The 23772-nt window shown below is 40.2% G+C and overlaps 1 protein-coding gene across 3 annotated transcripts; it reads left to right on the forward strand.

Moving 5' to 3' along the window:
• The first annotated feature begins 1855 nt into the window (after nt 1-1855).
• Nucleotides 1856-15840, forward strand: xirp1 (xin actin binding repeat containing 1). 3 transcript variants are annotated; one of them, XM_084369044.1, is made up of 5 exons: nt 1856-1884; nt 3220-3298; nt 6628-6779; nt 7012-7053; nt 8704-15840. In XM_084369044.1, the coding sequence occupies exon 5, from the start codon at nt 8704-8706 to the stop codon at nt 15598-15600; it is 6897 nt and encodes a 2298-aa protein (XP_084225170.1). In that variant the 5' UTR covers nt 1856-1884; nt 3220-3298; nt 6628-6779; nt 7012-7053; the 3' UTR covers nt 15601-15840. The 3 variants fall into 3 exon arrangements, with proteins under 3 accessions (XP_084225170.1, XP_084225171.1, XP_084225169.1); XM_084369045.1 differs by lacking the exons at nt 1856-1884; nt 3220-3298 and adding an exon at nt 4393-4499 and having other exon boundaries at nt 8704-13164; nt 13598-13734; XM_084369043.1 differs by lacking the exons at nt 1856-1884; nt 3220-3298 and adding an exon at nt 4393-4499.
• The last annotated feature ends 7932 nt before the right edge of the window (nt 15841-23772 follow it).

The following is a 23772-nucleotide window of genomic DNA, read 5'->3' on the forward strand; positions in this document are numbered from 1 at the left end:
TAAGTAGCTTATTGAGTTGGGATAATATTTATTTTTTTCAAATTGCTCTGTTCAAAAATTTGAACAAATGTCTTTGAGACTCGAGCATGTCTTTTAGCAGCAAAATAATAATGGATCGATTGTACAGCAGCATACAGTCATACTAAGGTGTAAAGTTGGGTTTGCTGTCTGAGTTGGAGCTCATAAACATTAACAGAGTCATATGACTGTCAGTGTGACAATCTGTTAGCTAATAACTCACATGAAGTCAAACCTCAGCTGTGTGCTTTAACTCTCATCAGAATGTTGAATTGAGAAGAAAATAAATTGATTCTTTCTCCGCTTGAAATGTGACGATCAGTGAAAAGAAACATGTTTGTGATGAAGTGATTTAGCCTTAACGAGTCATAAAGTATCAGTTACAAATCATTTGATCAACACACAAGATGCTGTTTGTGAATAAGACCATTAAAGGTTGTTGTTCCATACTAATTATTAGCAGCTTGTGAGTCTGTTGTGTGCTCACACTGGACAAGTTACACAATTAAACTTACCACAAGGATCTTTTAACTGGTTACGAAACTGTCTCAATTCAATACTGTTCCCTCTTTATGACATAAATAAGCATTAGCGACCATCAGTGAGAAGATTGACTTTTTCTGAATATAAGTTATTCTTTATGCCTGACATCAGGTTGGATTCTGACTTGTCTCGGTTGGATAAGTCATACATTTAAAACTGTTTTTTAAGTGCTGAGGGTGAATTGTATGTAACGCTGTGATCCTACCCTTTCACTGAAGTTACATAGTGCAGAAACAAGTGATGGGGGCAGAGTGGCTGAGACAGAGACACCACTCACTCTATTACAAGACACTGTACCATCAACATGATTTTGAGGCTGTTATTTTAAGGTAAAAAAAAATAAAGTACTGTTTCTTTAATGTTTCATTATCTTAGCTGCTGTTAGAGGGACTGCTATGGAGTCCTTTGGCCTGAGGAGGACCCAGTCCCTGAGGAGTCTCTCTGGGGTTCAGGAGAGGTCATGGGCCATGCCAGTTCCCACCCGATGGGAGAGGAAGTCTGTGTCTCAGCTGGTGCAACGGTAAGTTCTGCACAATATACTGTCAATGCACACTCACATACAGCTATGAATACTGTTAAAATAAAGTTATCTGAGCATGCTTGAGTTTTCATACTTATGTTTACACTTTTACACACATTGGAAGTTTGCCAGTACAGTCCTCTTCAGGTAGCCAATGAGGAATAAAAGTTTTACCCAAGGGCATGTGGGCAATTTCATTCACTTTTATGGCTCACAAATTCCCAGTTGATTGTTGAATTTAAGGGGGTCATTGTCAGTAAATGTGTCAATAAATCTGTTCAAACAGTTACCAAAGCTCTGATGACCTAAGGAGTATTGAAAAAGTGGAGCAGAAACATCAGGTAGTGCATCTTTTTCTTTTTGTTATCATCATTATTTAACTTTACAGACTTTAAAGGTCCTACATGTAAGAAATTGCACCTTTAAAACAACGAAAGTTTCCGAAAACAAATTATATAGGAATCTATCTTTATTTTCAGATGTCCGAAAGTGTTGCGGACAGTCGACGGAGAAAGCTGGAGAGCAGGGAGAATCAAATCAAGTTTGATAATGTGGCTCTCTGGGAATCTGGAAGAAGCTCGAGTCTGTCCAGGAGTCGCTCCATGGACTTCCTCCCTCAGAGGGCGGCTACAGGCACCAGAGCTCTGCGTGCCCTGTTTGAGTCCAAGGCCAACCTGCAGCAAGGCTACAACAGCAGCCCTCGGCTTAACTCAGCAGCTGCTACTGGCTGTAAGACAGGGAGAGACTGCCCTCTGCAGGACTGGAGAAGTCACAGCACTCCTTTAAAGGACGCAACAAATCAGGTGTGTGAGTTTAGTACGTGTGTGCACCTACCAGATTTTACTACATTGGCTGTGCTCAGTGATGCATTCCTCGGTTCTTTACATCGTAGAGTCATAGAGTCAAAGTCATCAAGCAACCAAGGAAGGCAAATCACCTACACATAATAGTAACATCATGACATAACATAATGCTCATCCAGGTGCTTTCAAGCATTAAGGGACCAGATGTACAAAGTGTTTACACACCCGACAGCCCAGGTCCCAAACATATCAGGTAGCAATTTGTTTAGTTCATAGAAGCAGACAATGAACATAAACAACCAAACAGATGCTTTACCTCTGGACAAAACCAAGTGCAGACACACATGTATTTAAAGGAACAGTTCAACATTTTGGGAAATTGATTTATTCACCCTCTTGGCGAGAGTGAAATGTGATGCTCAATTGTAATTTGGTGTCTGTAAAGTAAATACCAAACTTAGAGCCAGCAGGTATTCAGCTTTGCTTAGCATAAAGGACTAGAGACCTGAGGAAATAGCCAGCCAGGCTCTCTCCAAAGGGAACATAATCCACCTAACAACACCTTTAAAGCTCACTAATGTCATTTATATAATCTGTACATACAATGAAATGTAAAAACAACTATTTATATTTTTGTGAAAGAGAGAGTTGCATGCTTTAATGGTTACTGGCAGGGAGAGTTTGGACAGAGCCATGCTAGCTGTTTCCCTCCATTTCCAGGCTTTGTGCTAAGCTAAGCTCACCAGCTGTTGGCTGCAGTTTATATTTATCGTACAGGCATGAGAGTGGTGTCAATCTTCTCATCTGACTCTTGGAAAGAAAGCTGAAAAACTTATTTCGCAAAATGTCAAACTATTCCTTTAAAGGTGCACTATGTAGATTTAGAGAAGAAATTCTAGTGAGAAGAGAAAGATCTTCATTGACTGTTTATTTATGCTTAAACAAACTGTCTTCATGACTGAATCAACTGAATAAACAAACTGACCTTAAAGGACAACACAACTGCATACTGTTTTACTTTACTGTTTATATTTGGTGGACCTGCCACCTCTGCAGCTACAGGCAGTGTTATTGGGACCTAATTGTCCTTTGAGAACAGCTTGTTTATTCAGTTATGGAAAAAACTTATACTTGAGTTTGTATTATTACCTCATTAATATTGTATATACATGAATTTATTCTCCAAAACTACATAGTGCCCCTAAGCTCTCAGTAGTTGTCCACTTTCCCAAACATGGCAATCAAAAGGAAATATTGTGTACAGTGACACTAGAAATGCTCCAAACAGTGATATTGTTGTGTCAGTTGTAACAACACTGTGTTGTTTATCCACAGAGAACCGCCCAGGTAGAAAGAGGAAAGGCCACGAATGGGTTGCCAGAGTCTTACGACAGAGCGTCCAGATACTCACACGGTGAGCAGTGGTGCTGAATTTCATGTTTATAGTCACTGAGATCTGATAGGATAGACAGGATCGGTGCCAGGGTTCCCTCAAAGGCATGAGATCACTTGTATTTTGGTGCCCCAGTTCACAATCTGTTGTCCTCACTTCATAGAACTATTGAAAACCTTTCGAAAAAGAAGACCTCTGTCCCTGATCTTTGAGCAAATAATGGTTGTGTTCCTGTCGGTTCTTTGAAATATGTATGCTGGAGTATCCCCACACACCCAGTACATCCAATCAATCTAGCTTAAGTTCCCACAGAGTAAAAACGACAGGATCAAGGTTTCTGGGATTTAAAGTGTCACAATGATAATCCTGGCAGAGTTGGTAAGCATTGACCTCTGTGTCCTTTGGCCCTGGGAATCGCAGGGAAACAGCTAAATAAAGACAAGGATGTGGCAGTGTAAATACATAACTATGTGTTTGGCACACATGCTTAAGGAGTGAGGCTGTCGCTGACGGCTCTGACCATGACGCAGACTTTGGCCTTGTGAGCTATGCCCCTCTGTGTCCTGGAACTGATATCACTCCAACGTATCGTAGCTCACGCTTTGACCCTGTGATGTGTCTTGTGTGTGTAAGACACAGGACATCTATGTTGAGGATAGCTGACACAAACATTTTAAAACGTCAGCCACAAATTATTGTTCAACTGCAAGAAAATCATGTTACGCTCTAAGAGCATAATTTATCAGAATATGTGTGACAATTATATGAAATAGTCACTTTAGCAGCCTTATCAGTGTGGCATTTTAAAAAAATAGGACCTTCCGTTGATGTTTTTTTAATTATGTTGCACACCAAGCACCCACACCACACATACTGCAGGTCCCACCCAGTGCCCGTTATAGTGGGTGACAATGTAGCTATGGGAATGAGAGGTGGAGGGGTGCCCCAGTCTCTCAGTGACTAACAGAGGTGATTGACTCAGCCGAACAGCAGCAGCCGCCGCCAGCCCACCCTCCCAAAATAGCCAAAGTCTTCCACTGGGGCAGCGGACTCTGATAAAAATCAGCTGTCACTGAGACCACAGGACTAGAAAGAGTTCAGTCAGAGAGGAGCACTGAGAGAGGAGACAGGCTGTATCACCACATCACAGGGGCCTTAAGTTATCCAGCACAGGGGAGATACTCGGAGGAAGTGACAGAGAGCGACGCCGGATAGTATTTTAGTGAGTATTGACTTTATTGAAATGGTAGAAATTGACGCAAATGTGTAACTAATGCAAAAAAAAAAAGAAAAAAAAATAGAAGTGCTGCTGTATAATAGTGAGTGAGAAGGCTACCTAAATGTATAGACTGTTTCATATTATAGCACTTTATTAAGTTGGATGTTATACTAATTTATATGATAAGCAGAATGAACAGACTGGAGTGGAGTGGATGTGCTATAGCTTTATCTAAGGAAAACAGTTTTTAAAATTTTAAGTAAACTTATGAATTAGTTACTTAGTACTTGTAAAAAAAAAACTTAAACTAAATTACAGACCAAACAAAAAAATGAAAAAGAAAAAAGAAACCATGATGATCTCAAGGCTTTCCATTACTCTCCTCTTATGACTATTTCTTTGTAAGTGATATCAGAGCCAAACAAGGTCACAAAGTGTTGTGACTATGCTGTTGGCATCTTCATTAAGTCTTAAGTAGCTATCAATTTTCAGCCCTTTATCCCTCGAGATGTCTGGAATGGGAGGTCAGACAACAGGGACACTCAATCGTTAGCTTTCCTCCAATCAATCATCTAAAGAATGATGATGAACAACTGAGAAGCAGAATATCTGCATGAAAGGAAAATCCAATATAACTTTAATTGATTGGTGTAACACACAGTGGCGTGATGTGCTCCAGTACAAGCAGCCTTTTGGCACGCTGGTTTTCATTACAGTCTGTGAATGTGGCCACAATTGCCGACAGCTGATGGTGGCGAAGGTGGTGGTGGTGGTGGTGAAGAACAAATACCAATTGCATTTCACCACCATTTGTACAGCTGCCAGCAGCCCAAAGCGCCCCCCACATTACTGTGCCGCTAATAGCTCCTCTTCATTCCTGGAGAATGAGCCCAGATCAAAGAGATGTCAGCAGAAATACTTTAGATGTGTGGGAACCACAGAGACAGGTATCCATGGAGCCTTATGTGTTTGAGTCACTTTTCAAACCAGCTATTAATACCAGTGTGTGTGAGTGTACGGGTGCTGATAAGTGATGGAAGTTGACCTCTCAGTTTAGTGGGTGAGGACTTCAACAGGACGCGCATGGCGCTCGGTCGCCTCATTCTGTCTGCTCACCCATCTATGAAAATGCTTTAAGTCCGGGCTCGTGAGAGGCGCCAGCTTGCTGGTCCATCCTTTTGTGCTGCGAGGGCTTAGTGTGTGAAAAGAGGAGGTGTGTCCGAATCTGGTCATTAGTTACAGCTGGATGGCAACACACTGGGCTGTTGACCTCTGGCCATATTGTTCACGGTGCTGTTGTTGTTGAAATATTTCCTGAACTTATCACATCTACAGCTGATAACTCAAACTGTTCAACTTGTTTCAGCTGATACATACTGAGGACTTTTCTTTACTTGATTGACAAACGAGGTGTATTACTGCAGGGTGAAACAGCTTCAGGTGAATTAATGCCAAGCCGAGCTGAGAACATTTCCATGTTTTTCATGAGGGCAGGCAGTCACATTCCTTTGGTCAGGTGTTGATGGTTTGATGGCAAAGAGCTCACACAAACAATGTGCAAACAATCTGTGTCACTCCAGCTGAGCTAGCAGTTGCTGTTTTTTTTTTTTCTTCTTGGGCGTCACGGTCAGACCATGGCATGCAGTTTGGTGAGGGTCCCAGGCAGCAGGCAGTCTGTGTGGGCCTATTTGTTTTGTCAGGGATCAAAGCCTTCGTAAAATGATATATTTGTTACAATGTTTGTTTTTGGCACAAAAGAATCATAGAGGTTCATTTAAATAATACCTGAAATCACGGTTAGGAGGCCATACTTTAGGCCTGGGTGGAGATTAAATAGTTTCCACAAGTTAACAGGAAGCTACAACGGTGATAACAGTTTCCAACATCACTAAAAATACACACACTATGAACATACACGCACAGTGTTATCAGTAAACTTGTTGCTGACACTGGACACACTCTGCTGTGCTTATTTATATACATCTGAGTCCTACTTTTACAAGTGCATGTCAACAAATCTAAACTAACATTTTATTTTACTTCAGTTATTGTTATCTTATTGTGCATTTAATTTATAATTATTTCAGATATGACTGAAGATATTGGATTGATTTTGTCTTTTCTATTGCAGATGACAAACGTAGTCCAGCACTGACTAAGGGGGGCACCCCAGCAAGACAATCCAGAGACAGGATATCTACCTCCTCCTCAGTGAGAGACAGATCAGCTCTCTATCTGTCAAGAGCAGCAGCTATCGACTCCACAGGAGGCTCGACACAGCCAGTGAGTTCCTGACATGCCTCTCATTCCTCCCTACACACCGAGGTCAAGGGCTTCAATAGGGAATGACCACTATGCTCTGTCACAATTGGAGCGACTCAACATTTTACAATAAATCCATTGTATACTTTAAATGAATAGCACATGTGCTGATATATACTGTTACAGAAAAAATGTACAAAACGCATGATCCAAGCTGATCTAAATCACACTTTGTGTTTCTGTTTTTCAACAGGAATTCATTAGTACTCCACGAACAACAGCTAAAATCAGCAAGGTACTGTATAGTTATCTTCCTATGCTTTACTGCAGTGTGTGGGTGCTGTTTGTACATTTGCTGTGGAACTGACTTTTATTTTGCTTGTATGACCAAAGACACAGTTAAACTTTGACCCAGTACTTAAGAAGCAACACAATATGACATAAGACATTTAAATTATATCAATGATTATTTTCATTGTCGATAACTCAATTATTTTCTCGATTAATCAGTTTGTTGTTTGGCCGAGAAAATTTCAGAAAATTATGAAAAATATAGGATATGCACCTTCCAAAGTCCAAGATGACGTTCTTAAATATCTATATATTGTTTGGCCAGGACCCAAAGTGATCATTAACAAAACTACTCAAACAATTAATCAATTATCAAAACAGATGATGATTAATAAAATAGCTGACAAGTAATCGGTCAATGTTGCAGCTCCATCAGAACGACTTAACTGCTTTAAGCACAATGCCATATGCTTTTCCCATGGCCAACAGATACTACATATTGATGTATTATAATATGTATTTCATGTCATATTATATTTTATGCATAATCAGGTCAAGAATTGCTTGATTAAGTTAGGGACAGTGCCATCAACAGGAAAGGATCAGAGTTACACTCAGAGCAGACGAACTACACATTTCTCTAAATAACCTGAATATCTTGTAACTATGTAAAAATGTTAGCATGAACTGTAAATTATTGACTCTGTGACAAAAAAAATTACTACTATCTGTCATATACTGACAGACCATCAGTGTTATTTTTATATGTAATTAAGTGCTGAGTTTGTTCCCATCCTTTTTGGGTTAAAGGCCTTTTTATACACACTCACTGAATTCTTGTGCACCAGAACAGTAACAGAGCTGAAATCCCTACATTGTTCATACAATAACAATGGATCAAATGACTATCACTGTCTATATGAAATATGCTGCTCTTGTGACAAACGTATAGAAAGCTATCAACCAACTGAAGTTTCCCTCGGCTCTGTGGAGTGTTTCAGTGTCTTTGAGCTCATTGTTTTGCTTTTCCGTCGTTGGTATTATGATTGAACTGCACCATTCAAGTCGGTGTTGTTTTCAACCACAGGCAACCGTTTCTAAAAGAAAATATACCCACTGTGGTGAACATAATGTAGCATTGAACAACTAAAGAGCCAGATATTTATCTCAGGAGCTGGTGGAGAACAAAAACAGAACTAAAAGTTAGTTGTACATTTGTCAGGTCATCAAATTTCAATTCGATAATAATGTTGCCATTTAGTTTAGTTTATTTTAGTTTAGCCATCTTTAACAGGTGATAATATATCAGTGTCATATTTACAGTTTGCGAATTGAATGCTGGTTTAATGCAGATTCATATTTACAGGTGTTTCTGTAAAGAAAATTGAGGCACAAATGTAATAGTAGTAACACAACTTAGTGCACTTACAGTATAGACTATGTCTGCTTACTAACAGCTGTTAAGTGTTTTGTTAACCCTGGTGTGACAAAGGATGGTTTGCTGTGAAAAACATCAAGAGAGCATAGAGAAAGGTAAAGTATGGCTTCACTTGCTAACATGCATGTCATTCTAATATTTGCACTTACCTTGACTAATACTGTTTTTGATTACTGAAACCTGACAATATTACTCCCATCTTTCTTTCATTTAAAGATGGCCGAAGCAGCTAGGAAAGTCACAGTTTCACAATCTCATGATGAAGACTACCTGCCTCCCCCACCACCTCCTCCTGTACCACCTAGACCCCTTGACTATGAAGGGCCTTCTGAATTAGGTAGCCTCCCTCTCCCTCCACCTAAAGAAACCTTCACCACGTTCTACCAGCAACGGCAGAAAAGTGAGCTGAAGAGGCTCTTTAAACACATCCACCCAGACCTACGGGCAAGTCTCGATGATGCTGTGGATGATGATATACTAAAGGCAGTGCAGCCAGAAAACACTCAGGCAGCGGACGCAGCTTATCAGGGGGAAGTGCAGTCCATGAAGTGGATCTTTGAGAACTGGACTCTGGACAATATTGGGGATCCTCATGCAACCAAGAAGCTGCTGTATGAGGAGGAGTTGAAAGGAGGAGATGTCAGAGGCACCTCCTCTATGTTTGAGCATATTGACAGCACCCAACAAATGTCTGCTAGAAGACAGACTTCCGTCGCAGGAGATGTGAGAACATCGATGTGGCTGTTTGAGACCCAGCCCTTAGATTCCCTAAGTCAATCAAAAAGAGAAGAAGGGGAACTGGTCGAAGCAGTGCTGAGAGAACCCATCCAGCCAGGAGACGTGAGAGGGACTCGGCTGCTTTTTGAGTCAAAAACACTGAGTGACTTGGGGCGCTGCAACTCTATAGAAGATCATAGCTTCCTCAAACTGAGATCTGAGCTGCAGGAGCAGAAAGGAGACATCCAGAAGACTGTGAAACTCTTCCAGCCAGAACCCTGCTGTGCCATCAGGGACAACAGTGGCAATATGCATGAGATTAAATCCATCTGCAGGGAGGAGATCAACGGCAGCAACATCAGTACTGCTCGCTGGCTTTTTGAAACCCAACCCTTGGACCTGATTAATAAGGGAACTGAAGGGGTGAAAATAATTCGGGGTATATCACTGGAAGAGGGACACAGAGGAGGAGTTGACCAGAAGAGGTGGATGTTTGAAACTCAGCCAATTGACACAATACAAGAGGTGGTGGGAGTGGACAAGTTTGAAGGAACGGTGGCTGAATGTGCAGGAGAGGCAGATGTCATCAACAAGAGGAAGCTCTTTGAGATGCAACCCTTGGCAGCACTAAAAGGAGACTCTGAAGAAAAGTCTTTGGAAAAGGAAGACATTATTGGAGGAGATGTCAAGACTTCTCTGTGGCTGTTTGAAACTCAACCCATGGAGACCCTTAATGATAGCTATGAAGTTGGGCATCTGAAGAAAGTTACCCTTTCGGCTGACGAACAAGGAGAAGTAAAAGGCAAAAAACAAATATTTGAGAGCTGCAGTGTTCAAAAGAACATCTCAATCAAGGAACAAGAGATCGAAAAGGGCGACGTTAAAGGATTCAAACATCTTTTTGAAACAATTCCTCTGAGCAAAATTGCTCAGTCTGATGAGGAGATTGTTGAGAAGGAAAAGGCTGTTGCATCAGGAAATGTAAAAGGAAATAAAGCAATGTTTGAGACAACTCCTTTATATGCTATTAAGGACAGCACTGGAAACCTCCATAAGGTCACAACAGTCAGCCGAGAGGAATTAATCAAAGGGAAGGTCCAAAACTATAAGTGGATGTTCGAGACCAAGCCTTTAGATGAGCTTGCAGAGGGCAAAGGAAATGTTGAGGTAATCAAAGGCATCACCAGACAGGAGGATAAAATGGGCGATGTCAAGACGGCAAAGTGGCTTTTTGAAACCCAGACAATCGATGGGATCCATTCCAAGTTCAACCAGACAGAACACAACTCCTCTGTAGAAGAGGAGCCCCACAAAGGCGACGTCAAGACCTGTAAATGGTTATTTGAGACACAGCCAATGGACATTTTGTATGACAAAGCAGATAAAGCAAATGATAAAGAGGCCATTGACAATACCAATGTCAAGTCCATTACTTGGCTTTTTGAATCACAGCCTCTGGACAGCATCAAGGATGGCGAAGAGTACAATTTGAAGCTGTGCAGCACCATACAGGATTCTGTGAAATCGGAGGTTGGTGTTCAAACAGTCAAACACCTCTTTGAAACAGAAACCTTGGACAAGATAAGAAAAGATGCAAATTCTGAACACGATGTGAGATGTGTCAGCCAGGTCAACTTTCAGTCTGGAGATGTTTCACGAGTCAGAGAACTTTTTGAATCCCAGTCCCTTGATGAAATAGGATCAGAAATGGCGATAACAGCATCTGATGAGCAGAACCAAGATGAACACATCGAAAAAGGGTCGGTACACACATTTACCTGGATGTTTGAGAACTGCCCCATGAACCTGATCAATAAGGACAAAAATGATGCAGACATTCAGAGATGCACTGATGCCAAGAGTGGTGATGTACAGAACAAAAAGTTTATATTTGAAACCTCCTCTCTGGACAAAATCCATGACCAACCCCTCGAACAGAAAGCAGACTCTGTGGAACAGCCTGTGAGCAATGTTGACGTTAAGTCAAGCACAATGATGTTTGAGTCCCTGCCACTGTATGCCATCAGGGACAAGGAGGGCCAGTTTCACGAAGTCACAACTTTGAAGAAAGAGGAGGTCATGAGTGCTGATGTAAGAGGAGCGAGGTGGATGTTTGAGACAAAACCCCTTGACGCCATCAAGGCAGAGAATGAAGTTTATGTGATCCGAGCTGTCACTCAAGAAGACGTCAAGAAAGGAGATGTCAAATCTGCCAGATGGAAGTTTGAGACTCAACCTTTGGACTCCCTTACCAGCCGAGATGAGCCCTCTGTCAAGGTCATGGAAGACTTCGGAAGTAGTAATATGCAGCTCAATAAACAGATATTTGAATCTGAGCAGTCAGGCAACAAGTTTGTGCGCATGGTTAGTGTCACTGATGTCCAGCAAGGTGATGTCAGGACCTCCACCTGGCTCTTTGAGAATCAAACCATTGACAGTCTGAAAGGGGAACCTCAGGAGCAAGGCCCGTTAAAAACAGTCCACAGAGAAGATAACCAGAAAGGAGATGTCAAACGCTGCACTTGGCTGTTTGAGTCGCAGCCATTGGACAAAATCAAGGAGTCTGGAGATACGTCAGTGCATGGTCCTGAAGAGGAGATACCGAAAGCTGATGTGAAGTGCACTACCTGGCTCTTTGAGACCACTCCACTGGACAAAATCACTGCCAACAGTGTTGCTGACACCCTGTCCTATCTGTACCAAATGAATTTTGTTCACTCAAGTGGCATCATAATAGAAGCAAATGAGAGTAAAAATGTTAATATGGCAAAATATCTGCTTGAAAGCAACAAAGGTGTGCAAATCCAGAAAGAAGAGTCAGTTGGGGGTAACATCAAGAACATCATGTTACAACTGCTACTCAAACCAACCCTAAAGCCCCAAGTTAGTCTCCTTAGAGAAGTGGAGAAGGATAAAGTGAATACCACAATAGTAGAGCTTCCCGTCTACCAGTCAGCCACAACTATCAACCTCGAAAGCGATCAAAGAATACAGAACATTGTCCAGATCATCGATGACTTGCTCGTTCAAGATAAGGATTTGAAAAAAGGAATCATAATGCAAGAGACTGCAGGGGGACAAGCTGAGATGACGGTTTATTCACTCATCTGCAGTGAAACCAGAACTGAGAGTCACGTTACAGAGAGGGGAGACGTGAAGTCTACGATTGGAAATCTGTTAGCTACTGCCAATAGTCAGAGGACTGCAGCATCGTGTAGAGTGGATGAAAATGAAAAGGGAAATGTGAATTTGTACAAAAGCTGCATTGAGAAAGGAGATCTGCACTATCTGAAAACTCTTCACACTGAGGCATCAGGAGATGAAGTGGATCACGGCCTTCCGGCTGAGGAGCAAAGTGATATAGTTCAGGGGGATGTGAAGGGAGCAAAGAGAAGTCTCTCTCAGCAAAAAGAGCAGGTTGAGCGAACCATTTCAGATGTTTTGCCAGGGGATGTAAAGAACACCAAAAAAGTGTTTTCGTCTGAGTGCACTTTCAGTGTTGACAGTGCTCCAAAAGAAGAAATAATCCCTGGCGATGTCTTTACAGCAAAGCAACAACTTTCAGTGCAGCCACCAATCATGGTAGAAAAAGAGGACATTGTGGCAGGAGACATCAAGGCAACACTGCAGTCATTAGAACGTGCTAAGCAACAGAGCATGTGTGTGGAGCGGGAGATCATTAAACCTGGAACTATCTATGACATGGACTTGACAGTTCAAGGTCCTGAGGTGGAAGTAGGCCAATTACAAAAAGAGGTCATTATATCTGGAGATGTGAAAGCAGCTAAAAAGTCCCTTGAAATGGCAAAGCAGCAAAGTATGCATGTGGAGCGTGAAGTCATTGTCCCTGGAAAAATATACAACCTGAATGTCACAGCACAAGAGGAAAGCTCCTCAGCAGTGATGCAATCTACATGTTCGTCTTCCTCCAGATGCCAGCAAACCAAGACTAATCCAAAGGTCAGTGATGCAGAGAGAGATCAGGAAAGCCATGTTTCCTTTGAGGCTTGTCAACAAAGTGCAGTTATAGTCAGTAATTGTGCACCAGAATCACTGCCACCTTTTGTAAGTTGTGAGTGTAATGGTCAGACAACAGAAGATGAGACAGAAGAAGTTATCAGAGGAGATGTGAAGGCAGCTATTAGGTCTCTGCAGAGTGCAGCAACAGAGCAGAAGCTCTTAGATAAAGAAGATATTGTAAAAGGGAATGTCCAAATGGCTCTGCAGTCTCTTGAGAAGTCTAGTGTAAATGTATCTAAAGGAGACTATAAGGCTGCAATGATATACAGAAATTCAGGGAGGGCATGTTCAGGGAGGAGCAAGACTGTTCACAAGCAGTGTGTTGTGGTGTCTATGCCTCCATCTGACACAAAATTGTCTCCTTCAATTTCAGTAACCTGTGAAGGACAACCATCCATAACAACACAGAATTCAACACCCAACCCTGTAGCAAATGGAAACTCTAAATCCTCCACGTCTGAGAGTGTAACGCCACCTCCACTCCCTCAAAAGACAAGTGAAAGACCACAGAAGCCAGCTTTACTGCCAAAGCCACAATGGACAAAATCAGTAGTTGTGGAGGAACAAAATATTCTACCAGCCCCTGCTCCCGAAGTCGCTTGTCCCATTAAAGACAACAAAAAAACACAGACCGTTCATAAAACATACCACCAAAACTGTGTTGATGAATCAGTTCACGACTCAAATCAATCAACTGAACGTCCACCAATGAACTCAAAGGCTCTGGAAAAGATGACAAAGAAAACAGCAGCATTTACTGGTGGCAAATCAGACTGCCAAGTAATGACATCACACAGCACTGAAGTAGAAATGGAGAAAAATGTAATACAGAAAATCAATGCAGCTGAGGAGATACAAATGTGCATGGAGAAATACGCAGAAGAGGGTAAACATGAAATGAACATGAGCTTGCGGGCTGCTCTACAGAACTTTGAAAGAAAGGACAGTGAGACTCGAGACAAAAAAGCCCCTTTGTTGTCCAAGAAGGTAAAAGTAATAAATGATAATGTTAGTGAACATAAAGAAACCAACAAAACCACTGCTCAACAACACAAACCCCATCCCACGAAACAACACAACACTGATGACACACAGCAAATGTCAAAGACCAAAAGTCTGGTTGATGCATGCCATGTACAGCAAAATGATTGCAATGAAAAGCAACCCAAACCTGAGGATAAAGTTGTTTTAAGAGAGAAGAAAGTGAAGGAGACAGAAGATGAAAGACGACAAAGGCTTTCTGTTCACAAGGAGGAGATCATGGCAGGAAATGTGACGGCGGCAATGGAAATCTTTGAAAATTTGAGAAAACGAGAGGAACTCAAAGGAATCCTTTCTCAAGTGCAAGAGATAGAGGGAGAGACCAGCAGTGCAGATGTTAGCTCTTTGAAGACATTGTATGACAATGTCCCTGCTTGGATGGTCACACCAAGTAGAAATGCAAAGCAACGTAAAACGGAGGAAAAGAAAGTTGAAGTAGTGGCACAGGATGATGATCTAGAAAGCATCTCCTCGGTCGAGACTGCGTTTGAAGATCTTGAAAGGGCAAGCAAAGAAATAATGGATCTGAAGGAACAGACGTTAGCAAAACTTCTTGACATTGAAGAGACTATTAAAAAAGCTTTGTATTCCGTCTCTAATCTGAAATCTGAGTCTGACATCGCAGGGTTGTCAGGACTGTTTGATGAGTCTTTAAAGTCTGAGCAAAACTTCCAACCTACCAACAACATCAGGAAAATAAGTATTGGGTCAAGCAAGGCCAAATCAGGTCTTATTAGGGAGCCATCTGATGTGAATAAGCAGACAGTTTCGGATTCAAGTCCATCTAAACAAGAAGTGCCCAGGCAAGTGCAGACAAAGCCACTCATCAGACAGTCCTCTTCCCAGTCTTCCCCATCATTTATCTCCATTCACTCAGCTGCCAGGAGGCCTGCAGAACAACCAAAGTCCCCCATGTCAACATTTAAACCAAAAACAGAAGGCAATTCTCAAAGCTGCCTTGATGCAAATAGTGATCTGGGACAGGAGTCTTGTAACAGCCTTCCACAACGCAAAGTCAGTGTGCTGGAGGTTAAAAGTGTGCCAGAGCAGCCCGCAGGAATAATCGGCACAAAGACTGTCAGCGAAACATATGAAGAGACTGACGGCTTTGGCAATGTATTTGTTTCTTCTGTGACTTCGACATTTGTCACCAAACAGTCTGACAGTAAATCAGCCGCACTGTTTGAAGTAGTTGGGAGTCCACCCAGATATGAAGTTATGACATCCCCATTAATTCGAAGAGCTGGTCGCCCTTTTGAAGATAAAGTGCCGAGAAACGGCAAAGAGGAAGGAACAGTGTTTGTAACATTTAGCCAACCAAAGGAAAAGCACTAAAGACGACACAAAGTGCATTTCCCACTCTTTTATTTTGTGTATTTATTACATTATGTTTTCATGAAAAGATTTTGTTAGTCACAAAATTGATCTTATGAAATCATGAAAATGTTGACTTATAATTGAAAAAAAATTGTCTTATAGATTTTATACTGTAACCAAATGATAAAGTGTTAAGTTCTTTTATTAAAGCGAAGCATAAAGTTGATACTTTCTGTTCTTATTGTTTAAATTGTCAAATAAATAACAGTTCAAAAATATGTGATTGGGAAAACTGATTTCTATTCTTTAAACTGGTTCCTCATTATTATATCACAACTTTTAAAACCTGAAGTTAGCTTAATGTTCACCATACCACATCAGCAACAACAACCAGCAGGTTAGCTCACAGTCAAAGAATTTTTAAACTACTTACAGACATTTTCCACATTATTCTGGAAAAAGCAGTAAGTAACTTAAAAGGGAAATATATTTATTCACTTCTTGGTGTTCAAATTTAGTGTTATACATCAAAGTTTTGTCTGCCCATTAGATATAAGCCATCAGGCACTTAGCCAAGCTTACCTTAGAGCAAAGACTGGTAACAAGATAAAGCAGGTTGCCTGGATCAATCTGAAGATAACAAAATCCACCTACCAGTGCCTCTAAAGCACAATAATTTACACATTATATCTTGTTGGTTTAACAAAATAACAAAATTGTTTGTATCACAACATGCTAGCAAAATGCTGACACTTGACAAGTCAGAAGTTCAACATGGTAATGAGTAACTGTAATGAATTCACATTCTTACCTGAAATGTCTCCACATTTCTTTACTTTATGTGCGGTTTTTGGTCTCGACTTAACCATGTAGCTGCTGCTCTGACCTCCAGGCTACCAGCTTCCTAGCTAATGTTATTTCAAAAGTCATCTCTTTACACCTCCTACTGTTAATGACCTGAATGCCCAGATGCACATGTTTTGACACAAAATCCTAGTTATGTTAAACTTTATCTATTTTATCATCATAGTTCCAGTCACCCTCCAAGGAAATGTGTTCTGCCTGTTTGACACCGGTCTATCCGATGGAAAAAATGGTTGCCAATAAACTTATCCTGCACAGGAACTGTTTCTGCTGTAAACACTGTGAGAAGAAGCTCAGGTGAGATATGTTTCACAGCGTGATAGAACAAGTCAAATCAACTATTATACAATAAAAAAGATATTCATACTAATCAATAGTATAATTCATCATACTGAAATTTTTATATTGGAATAGCTGAGCAAAAACATGATCAGAGATGATACGTTGTGATTATTCCAAATCATTAATGCACTGAAATCATTCACAGCAGCTGATCTAGCACAAATAAAACAATAAATGACAAATGAAACAATTTATTTAATACATACAATATTTGTTTACTTGTTTATGTGTTACTTTATTGCAGCCTACACAACTACTCATCTCTTTATGGAGAGTTCTACTGCATGTCTCACTACCAGCAGCTTTTTAAAAGAAAAGGAAATTATGATGAAGGATTTGGACACAAGCAGCATAAAGACCAGTGGCTTCAGAAAGATAAAGGCACAGATGAGCCAGATGCCATGTCTTCTCCCAAAATTATAAAAAGCAACTTAAACACGTCTGACGGCCCCAGAGAGTCCTCTGATGGTGTGTTTGTTCCAAAGTCGTCTGCAAAGGAGCCAGCATGTAAGAGTGGTGCCGATGTTAAGGGCAAACTAAAAATAAGCTGGCCGCCAGAGAAGAAGAGTACAGGGGTTAATCCAGAGCGCACATATGTGAAAAATAAGATATCTGACATTGGCAAAGCATCTACTCATAGGATGAGCTTTTCAGACAACAACCAATTAAAGATCAAACATGGTGGAGAAATGAAAGATGAAGTGAAAACACTGTCAAGCTCCTTCGCTTCAGGGGTCAAGGAACGATTTAAGACAACACGTAATAACTCATCTGAAAAGTTTCCCTCAGAGGAAGCAAAATCCAGGGGTGATCTAACCAAAGCAGGGCATTTCCGAGACAACATCTCTCCGACAGTGCGTAACTTTTCTTTGCTCTCCCAAGAAAAGAGCATCACTGCCACAATCCTAAAAACAGGGCAGAAAAATGTGGCACCCACCTCAAGAACAAACTACAGTCCAACATCTAACAGGCTGGGTGCTGATCCAAACAAAGCTAAGAAGTCTGTACGGTTTGCTTCAAATGTTGATGTTACTCGGTATGACATATCCTCTCAACTGACCCCAGGAGCCAAAGATGAACAGCACTGTATGCAGTTTTCAGATCAAACTGAACAGAACCAAGTAAATAGATCCAAGGATCCAAAAGATGTCAGTGACAAAAATAACTCTGAGTTCAGCACAGAACAGAGTCAAAGTGAGGCGTACCTTGAAATCCCTGAAAATAAATGCCATGCAGATAAGAGTAATATGTTGAACCAGGAGTCTGATGTTAAAGTGGAGAGCAGTCAAGAGATCCCACAGACTGATATTACAGTTTTGAATGGAGGCGTAGACAAGGTTGAGGAATCACTTGATAGTCAGAGTTTGACTGAAACTGAAAGAGTTGTGAAACAAGAGCTACCTGAGATACCCCAAGTCATCCCCAAAGACTCTGTCAACCCGTATGAATCAGAAAATCCAAGTACCGCACACAGTCCTGCAGAACATATGAGCAGAGAGGTGGCCAGCCTCGAAAGTAACACAAATCATGAACAGACTGAATCATCCAGTGACCAAGAAAACGGTGGTAGTCAGAAGAAGCCGGTTGCAAGAACAAATTCTCTGAAGGGTTCTGCAAAACAGCCTGAAAAGACAAAGGCCAAACTGGGGTCCTGGTCCAAAGGGAAGAGTCCTTTGTCAAAGCTCTTCACATCAGGTGGAAATGACAAAACAAACAAAACTGAACCAAAAGATGCCAAGAAAACAGATGTCAAACCTGGTGGTGGACTCTTAGGAAGACTGTTTCAGTCATCCTCGGAGAAGGTAGAGGACACAACAAAAGCACACACTGATGACAAAAAGACAGAGGAGGTAAAGGAGGCCGTTACGAAAGAGTTGCAAAAAGAAGGCGACATGTCTCAAGTTCCACTTCAGGAACAAGAGGCTGGGGAGCAAACACAGGATAAGTCACTTTCTGCTGAACCCAACACACTGGATGGTAACAAAAGTGAGTCTGTAAGCACACCCTCAGAGCCATCCGACCTGCTCAATGCTCCAAGTGAAACACAAGATGACTTAAGAGCTCTAGAACAAACTGATGTGAATCTGACAGATGATCAGGAATCAAATTTGCAAAGCAGTGAGGCTACAGGCCCATCTGTGACTGATTCTCCCATTATTGTGCAATCAGTGAGCTCAGTGTCTGAGGAGTCGAGTGGAGGTGAAGTTTTGAGTGCTCCAATTAATGATGACATTTTTGGGGACAGTGTCAGTTTAGCCTCTGTTGAGCCTTTGGCCATTCAGATAAATACTGATGAATCTGCTGAGAAAGCACACGCTGATGACAAAAAGACAGAGGAGGTAAAGGAGGCCGTTATGAAAGAGTTGCAAAAAGAAGGCGACATGTCTCAAGTTCCACTTCAGGAACAAGAGGCCGGGGAGCAAACACAGGATAAGTCACTTTCTGCTGAGCCCAACACACTGGATGGTAACAAAAGTGAGTCTGTAAGCACACCCTCAGAGCCATCCGACCTGCTCAATGCTCCAAGTGAAACACAAGATGACTTAAGAGCTCTAGAACAAACTGATGTGAATCTGACAGATGATCAGGAATCAAATTTGCAAAGCAGTGAGGCTACAGGCCCATCTGTGACTGATTCTCCCATTACTGTGCAGTCAGTGAGCTCAGTGTCTGAGGAGTCGAGTGGAGGTGAAGTTTTGAGTGCTCCAGTTAATGATGACATTTTTGGGGACAGTGTCAGCTTAGCCTCTGTTGAGCCTTTGGCCATTCAGATAAATACTGATGAATCTGCTCAGAAGCCAAATGAGTTGCTCGATGCATCAGACGTAGAGGAAAGAGGCAGCGGAGGACTTCTTGATCTCGATCAAGAACTTCCTCAAGATTCCTCTAGCCTTTTTGCTCTGTCTGACTCTCAGGAGATTTCTGTGAACACCCCTGTTGATATATTTTCGTCTTCTTTGAGTAGCGCAGCTTTGTCATCTGCTCCTGCTGATACTTTTAGTCTGCTTGACTCTCAGTCAATACCGACTGAGAATGTAGTGCTCAGCATGACTGATCAGCTTATTGTCCCTGAGACAGCTTCCGTAAACCACATTGAGGATCAAACCTCAGGCACTGACTTCGACATATTCAGCTCAAACGACGTTCTGTTCACTCAGTTGCCTACTGTTAATGTGTCTGATCAAACAACAAACCAACCATCTGCCTTTCCCGATGACTTCTTTGGACTTAGTGACATCTCAAACGGTACAGATGTGTTGCTTTCATCCACCTCAGGCACTTCTAACTCACTGGATGATCTGTTTGGTTCAGATATGTCCTCTGCTGCTGCTCCTTCAGCTCAGACAGATCTTTTTGCCAGTGATATCTTTGCATCAGAGCCACAGTTGCTGCCAGTGTCTGAGCCAAGTGATGTGAATTTCTTTGCAGACAGCACAGAGCAACCAGCAGAAAATACTGTCACAAGCAGCAGCTGGATGGATGATTTACTCGGGTAATTGCAGGATTGTGTTTACATGGTTGGAATGTACCAAAAAGTGACGGCATCATATATTTACAGTATACTATGCAGGACTTTCTTTTTTAAAAAAACAATGTGCAGACTCTTTCGATCAGCACAGTGTGTGACGGTGTCTTCACCTGGAGAAAGATAGGTGATTGTTGAGTCCCATTACCAGGTTGTTACAGTAAATGCCGACATTTCGAGTCGGGAAGTCATCACCCATAAGCATCTGTATTTAACCTGCTAATGAGACTCAACAATTTACGTTGACAGGTGTGTTTACAAACAGAACTGACAAATCCTACATAGTTTGCCTTTAAGATGTCTTTAAAAAGCATTTCAATTGATTTGATAACCACTTAACATTTAATTACTTATCAAAGCCACAGCTAACATTGTTTTCATTTACCATTACTTTTTATTTTGAAATTTGTACACAATCTGTGACATTTATGTACTTCAGTTCAAATTTGTGGGGTAAATACAATATGTGTCTTTACATTACAACTGCAAAATTAATGTATTTCATGACATGACATGATTTTCTTCCAAAGATAACATGAAGAGAAAAAGAGGACCTAACGTTTGCTAATAAATGTTTTTTAAGTGATTTTTCATGAATAAACAGTTAAAAACTAAAAGAATCAACAGTAATAACAGGTGTAATTTGACCAGGAAATATTGTGATATGAAAATTCTGTGTTCTGAATGTATTGATTAAAAAATAATCTGTAATAAAATTCCAACATTTCAACACTGAAGCAGTTTTGTTGATGACCCCTTAAGGTTTAAATAAATGGAAATACCAGCATCTCATACGGTTAAACTCCAGGCCAGGCCTTTATTTTATGAGGCTCTTAAAACAAATAGATTGGCATTTAGGATATGTGCTTTCTTTCTTGCACAGATTCATGATACAGACTAAAGAGCTGTGTTGATTTTCTCAGATAACTTTTTGCAAGAGAAATGAACCTTCTACTAGTTTTCTGAAAATCTTCAGAATAATTTGCTAGTTTGAAAGTGCTTAAGCCACATATATCGTTAATTATCTTGAAAAAGGCTGTGTATGCAAGGGAAATGGTTAGTGTTCAGGTGGTACAGTTGGTAAATATCCACTCATGTATATATTGTTATATATATATATATATATATATATATATATATATAATATGTTTTGGTTAATTTCTCTGTAAATTGATGTTTTCTGATATTAGCAGCCTTTAAAATAATTTACATTTTTTCGTTAAAAATTTCAGAACTTTTTCAGAATAATTCTTTATGATTTTATTGTCAACAATTGATTTTACCATGTTAATTATGCTCTACTAAAAAATCTCAATCACACTGTCTAAAAGTGTTTTGTTCATTGCATGACAACTCAGTCAGTGTCAAATTAGGCAGCATAAGCAAACAAAAGAAAAGGGTGAGAAATCTGAAAATGCCTTTAATCCTGCTCAGTGAACCTCGGAAGTACCCATGTCTGTTTCGCGCTGTGTGTTAACGCGTCTTCTGTATGTCCTGTCATCAACGTTTGTGTGACACCCTCTCCTGCTACTGCACAACAAATCTACCTACGGGTATTAATAAAGTAAACTGAAACTGAACTGAAACTGATCTGTGCATACACCATTTTATTCTCCTAACGTCTACAGGTGCTTTTAGTCTAAACATATGATGTGAATTGATGGCTATTGTGTTGTTACAAGTAAACACATTCTGCATATTAAACACTTGTCTGATGCTTGGTCGAATTTTGAGTTGAACAACTGGCAGTGCTTGGAGAGGTCTTGTTTTTAAAGGACAAAGGATGGCTGAGCGATATCAGGGAGCAGATACTGAAATGTGGAAATATCATATCCTTATAGTGTTTACTGTATAACATGTAACTTATCTTGTATATAATTGTTTTTATTGCCATTGTGCTCTTGGGTTAATTAATGAAATTAATAAATGCAAAAGCAATTTCAATTTGTTTGCTTATTGGTGCACATTGAGTGATTACGTATTTGTGAAGGTATGTTAATGTATGCAACAATTTGAAAGACATGAATGCAAACAATGATAAAATCAGCACAGTATAGTATTAGTGCAGTACAGATTAAAGGAAAAATGCATTTGGACAATGTTAACGTGGTTTATTTTACTCAAGGAAAAATAAAATTAGATGAATATGATATAGTTATTTTTACACCTGCCAGAAAATTACATTGTTTTTGTGTAATATGAATATGTCTTGCAAAATCACATTCTATCAATGTAACATAGATGCATTTTACATTGAGAAAATAACATTAGGTCAATGCAATATGGCTAAGTTTGTTTCAGTGTGATTGTGATAATTATGATAACAGTCTGATCTGGAACATCTGGATTACATCTTTATTTTATTTTTTTATTTTATTTTTATTTTATTTGCACTAAACAACAAATATAATTAACATCTCAAATAAGCAGATTGTGCAGGTGAGATCAGAAAACCCGGTGGGGTTTATAAAATGAATCTCACCTTCTTAAAAATAATAATCCACGTCAACTCATAAATAATAAATCCAATACATCCAAATAAAGCCATTAGTTACAGCTATATTACAGTCTGCAAAACTCTGAAGAGTTAGCCATTTTTGTCAAATCTCTACAAATGTCTTGCAAAATGAAACACTTGCACTCAAAACCATGTTCTCTCTTGTCAAAAATGTGTCTTGCCCTTGCCTATCATATGAATATATCTCTTACACAGCATCAATTTAAACACTGGTGTGTGGTGACTTTAAACACTACAATAAATATACTTATTTAGCTTCAAGAGGCTATGCTACATATTCAGACGTATAAAACTGTGTAGAAATATAAATAATTTCTCTTTTCTTCTTTTTTATTGTATAATTTAGGGTTGTTTTTTTGTCCCAAAATAGGTTGCAGTTTTATGGTACACATAGTATAAAGACTGATGCAGTATTGTTCAATACAGAATTATAATACTGTGATTATATCATATTGTATTACACTGACATAATGATTGTATCTCTTTGTCATCTTCGTCCTCTTGCTCTCACTCTTCCTCCTAGTTTTCCAAACTGCTCCAATTTTTCCCTGACACACTAGAGGTCGCCTGAGGCCTCTTTTATGGTCTGACAGGTGATTAAACAGATTTTCCAGTTGAGTTTGAACAGGTAAGAAGTGAGTGAAACAACTGGTTATTTGTGTTTGGCATTTTGAAGGAACTGCATGATTATATTCAGCATTTTTACTATTTGAGATTTTGATGAGTACATGCGGCCATTAAAACAATACAGTAAAATATCCATAACTCATTCTAACTATTACTCAATAACTGTAACAGATATCAAAAAGAAAAGTGATGTTGTCATGAAACACACTTTCTCTATGTGATGACTGGAAGGATGCGTCTGTCTGTAAAAACGTGGAAGAACAAGCGATTCTCAGCAAATAATTAAACAGCAGAACATCTCCAGGCCGCCAGG

Source organism: Pagrus pagrus (genome assembly GCF_965226575.1).
Source record: "Pagrus pagrus genome assembly, chromosome: 12".
NCBI lineage: Eukaryota > Metazoa > Chordata > Actinopteri > Spariformes > Sparidae > Pagrus > Pagrus pagrus.

Coding starts and splice junctions, on each gene's coding strand:
- xirp1 (XM_084369044.1), top strand. CDS start 8,704: ATGGCCGAAGCAGCTAGGAAAGTCACAGTTTCACAATCTCATGATGAA.